This window comes from Temnothorax curvispinosus, unplaced genomic scaffold (genome assembly GCF_003070985.1).
Source record: "Temnothorax curvispinosus isolate PA1 unplaced genomic scaffold, ASM307098v1 QBEX01010187.1, whole genome shotgun sequence".
Taxonomy (NCBI): domain Eukaryota; kingdom Metazoa; phylum Arthropoda; class Insecta; order Hymenoptera; family Formicidae; genus Temnothorax; species Temnothorax curvispinosus.
This window is the reverse complement of record NW_020219967.1, coordinates 1-3,458: the sequence shown is the minus strand read 5'-3', so window position 1 is coordinate 3,458 and position 3,458 is coordinate 1. Positions and strand designations below refer to the sequence as shown.

Genomic DNA, 3,458 nt, shown 5'->3' with positions numbered 1-3,458 from the left:
AGATTCAGCCCTATAAACGAAGTCATGATGCCTGTGCAATTCGTGCATTGGCAGTGAGTTCCGCAATAGTGAGTGTTTGCAGCCTCGCTGGTGTTCTCACAATGTACACCTGCGGCCAACTCCACGTGTTGTATACGCATGGTTAAACGAATTTGTCAACGATTACGACAAAAAGGGGAAACAGTCGGTTGAACAAAAATTGGCTGCTATTGTAAAGCATCACTTAAGAGCCCTAAGGTATTCTACTTTATTATAAATGTGTACTTCTTGGTTGTAATTAGCCTTAACAAATATGACACGCTTTAGAAATAGATATTTATTTCTGTTACACACACACACAGAAACATACATGTATCAAAATAATTAAAATATATTGTCATTGTATGGAATATAAAAATACATGTGCGACAACTTCTTGCAAGAATGTTTTGTCAGCAAGAACTTCAAACTTAAACTTACTACAATCATAAAAACGTATTACAGTTTTATAGCGTGTATGGAGAGCATTATGCACAAAGTCTGCCTCACAATATTGTTGGGGTGCACGCTAAATATGAGCTTACTTAGATATTATTCGATTATGGTGTACTAAAGAAAAATATATTACTTAAAAAGAGCTTCTCGTATTTCATAAACACTCTACAATAATAGTCTTCATCACAAAATCTTATTTAATACAAATAACACCACAATTCTAATAAAAATATAATAACAGCGCTGACAGGAGTTGAGAAAGTGATAAAATCAACAATTACTTACTTCAGTATAAAATGTGTTTAAAAACTTTTCTTAGATACTACGATTTTTTAAGCATTTTTTCTCAGATTCAGCAAGTAATAATAAGTAAAAAAAAATAAATCCAACGATTCCTGTGTGCTCCCCAAAATGCCTAAAATGCATACCGTTTTTCAATATACGAAATAGTATGGTATCAATAGAAACAAAAATTTTACTGTTTCAGGTAATTAAAACTTCCACGGCTTATTTAAAAATTGTGTAAACATTGACTACGTAAAATGTTTTCAGTTAGTAATGTAGTTAATTAAAAATATGTAGCAAATTAAAAAGTTAGACAACATATTCTGTATAGAATAGACAAAATATTTTCCAAGTATATTAATATTACATAAAAAACAATTAATGTTTATGATACATACAGCAAATTTTCCTACAATTAAATTTTTTAAAAGTTTAGCGAATATCGCTTGACGATTCGCCTAAAATTTAGTAATTAATAAGATCAATATTTCACAAAATTTGTACTTACTTTCGCAAGTGTATTCTCGTCTGCCTCTCCATACGATTTCCTGTCAAACTGACAAAATAAAAAACACGCTATAGACGATTATATTATTGATCGAATGTGCAAGCGTGCTTCTCAGAAAAAAAAACGTCAATATAAAGTTGCCAAACTTCATTCGAAGTTGACGCAGGCGCATATCCGAATATACAATTCTTGCAAGCGCACTGCGTCCACGTCGACAGTACATCGGGAGCCTTCGTGAAGTAACAATGACGAAGTCGGAACATATGTCCACAGGTACTAGCTTTATGAGTAACAATGATTATAGTCTTCAACTGAATCGATGGTTCCTGAAACCAATTGGCGGTTGGCCACAAATGAACGGCTCAAGCACGACGTGCAAGATACTCGTATTGTTACACATCTTTATTTGCGTGATCGTGGTGGCATGTATAATGATACCATGCACATTATACGTGTTATTCGAGGAAGCCAACATCAAATTGAAATTGAGTGCCATTGGTCCGTTGCTTCACAGAGTTATGGGTTCGGTAAATTAATGGGTGCTTTTGAAACGTAGTGGCGACATTCGTAAATTAATACGACATATGGAGGAAGATTGGAAAATCATAAATAGGTTCGAAGATCGCGAAATAATGTTGCAGTACGCCAAGTTCGGTCGTTTCGTCGCCGGGATCTGCGGGGTGATTATGCATGGCGGTGCATTCCTGTTTAGCATAGCTAAAGCGATAAAAACTGTGCCTATCACTGTCGGCAACGAGACCTTTAGAATGCATCCAATGACGTGTCCGATATATAGCAAGATTATCGATACAAGATTCAGCCCTGTGAATGAAATCGCATTGATTGTGCAGTTTCTGTCAACATTTATAGTAAGTTCATCTACCGTCGGTGGTTGCAGCCTGGCGGCCGTCTTCGCAATGCACGCCTGTGGTCAATTGAACGTGCTATGTGCATGGCTACATGAACTTGTAGAAAACCAAGAGAAAAATCATAAAGCCGAACGAAAACTGGCCGTTATCGTGGAGCACCATCTCAGAGTATTGAGGTACGAAAAATAGAAAATACACTTTCTAAAATACTTTAGGCTTCGTATATTTTATATAAAACTTGTCAAAGATATATAGACATTCTTGTTAGAATAAACATTGATCTTTTTAATTACTAAAAAGACAGATGCCGTTATTGATACGCATACGTAATCAATTTTATTGTATTTGTATGTAGATATACCTTCTCTCGAAAAAAAATTTACGTCTAATGATTATGAGCATTATCACACACATTTCAGTTTTATAGCACGCGTGGAAAGTATTATAAATAAGATCTCTCTTGCGGAATTGATGGGATGTACGATAAATTTGTGTTTACTAGGATATTATTTAATCATGGTATGTTGAAGATATAGAAAATTGATACCTTATTAAATGCATCAATCAATCAATTTCTTTATTTATAAATATTTAAATGTTATTATATTATCAAGAAGATGAAGCGGAAACAGGTTGATCATGTTATTATACAAGGTGAAGAAAAAGTATCGGACCGGTAATATATCTAAAAAACAATGGATTAGAAAAAAAATATGTCAGGCAAAAGTTGTTCAAATTAATTAGTAGACAAAGATCATACAATAAATAATAAGACTTTCCACTTAAAAAAATAAAGTTGACCTTAACTCGATTTGCAATGCCACTTATGGTCAAAATAATACTGCTATTAAATGCGTCTTTTTAAACCTCAAAACTTTTGTCTGAAGCAATTTTTTCTACAATTCATTGTTTTCGAGATATTTTACCGGTCTGATACTTTTTCCTCACCTTGTATAACGGTCCCAAAGATTAGCGTTATAACCTTTTAGGCTTGGGCCGATTTCGATGCAACCAAAATAGCATCTTACGTAAACGTATACTTATCAATGGCTTTCAATATTTTTATATTTTGCTATATCGGAGAGATTATCGCAGAACAGGTAATATATTGACAGTATAGAATAATATTCTTTATTTTATAACTCAACAAATCTAAACTTTATAAGACATACTTTCATTTTATTATATAAAAATACTAAAGTAAAATTGTTTAATTTTTAGTAAAACTCAATATTTACGTATATATTTTGCATTCGTTCATAATTTTCTTGAATCGAATTATCATATTTTCAATAATTATAGAAAATTTTAATTTTATATCA

At 32.7% G+C, this 3,458-nt stretch overlaps 1 protein-coding gene across 1 annotated transcript; it reads left to right on the top strand.

Moving 5' to 3' along the window:
- Positions 1-1,511: 1,511 nt before the first annotated feature.
- Positions 1,512-3,248, top strand: LOC112459879 (odorant receptor 4-like). Its single transcript, XM_025024248.1, has 3 exons — positions 1,512-2,312; positions 2,556-2,655; positions 3,126-3,248. The coding sequence occupies exons 1-3, from the start codon at positions 1,852-1,854 to the stop codon at positions 3,246-3,248; spliced, it is 684 nt and encodes a 227-aa protein (XP_024880016.1). The 5' UTR covers positions 1,512-1,851.
- Positions 3,249-3,458: the final 210 nt, after the last annotated feature.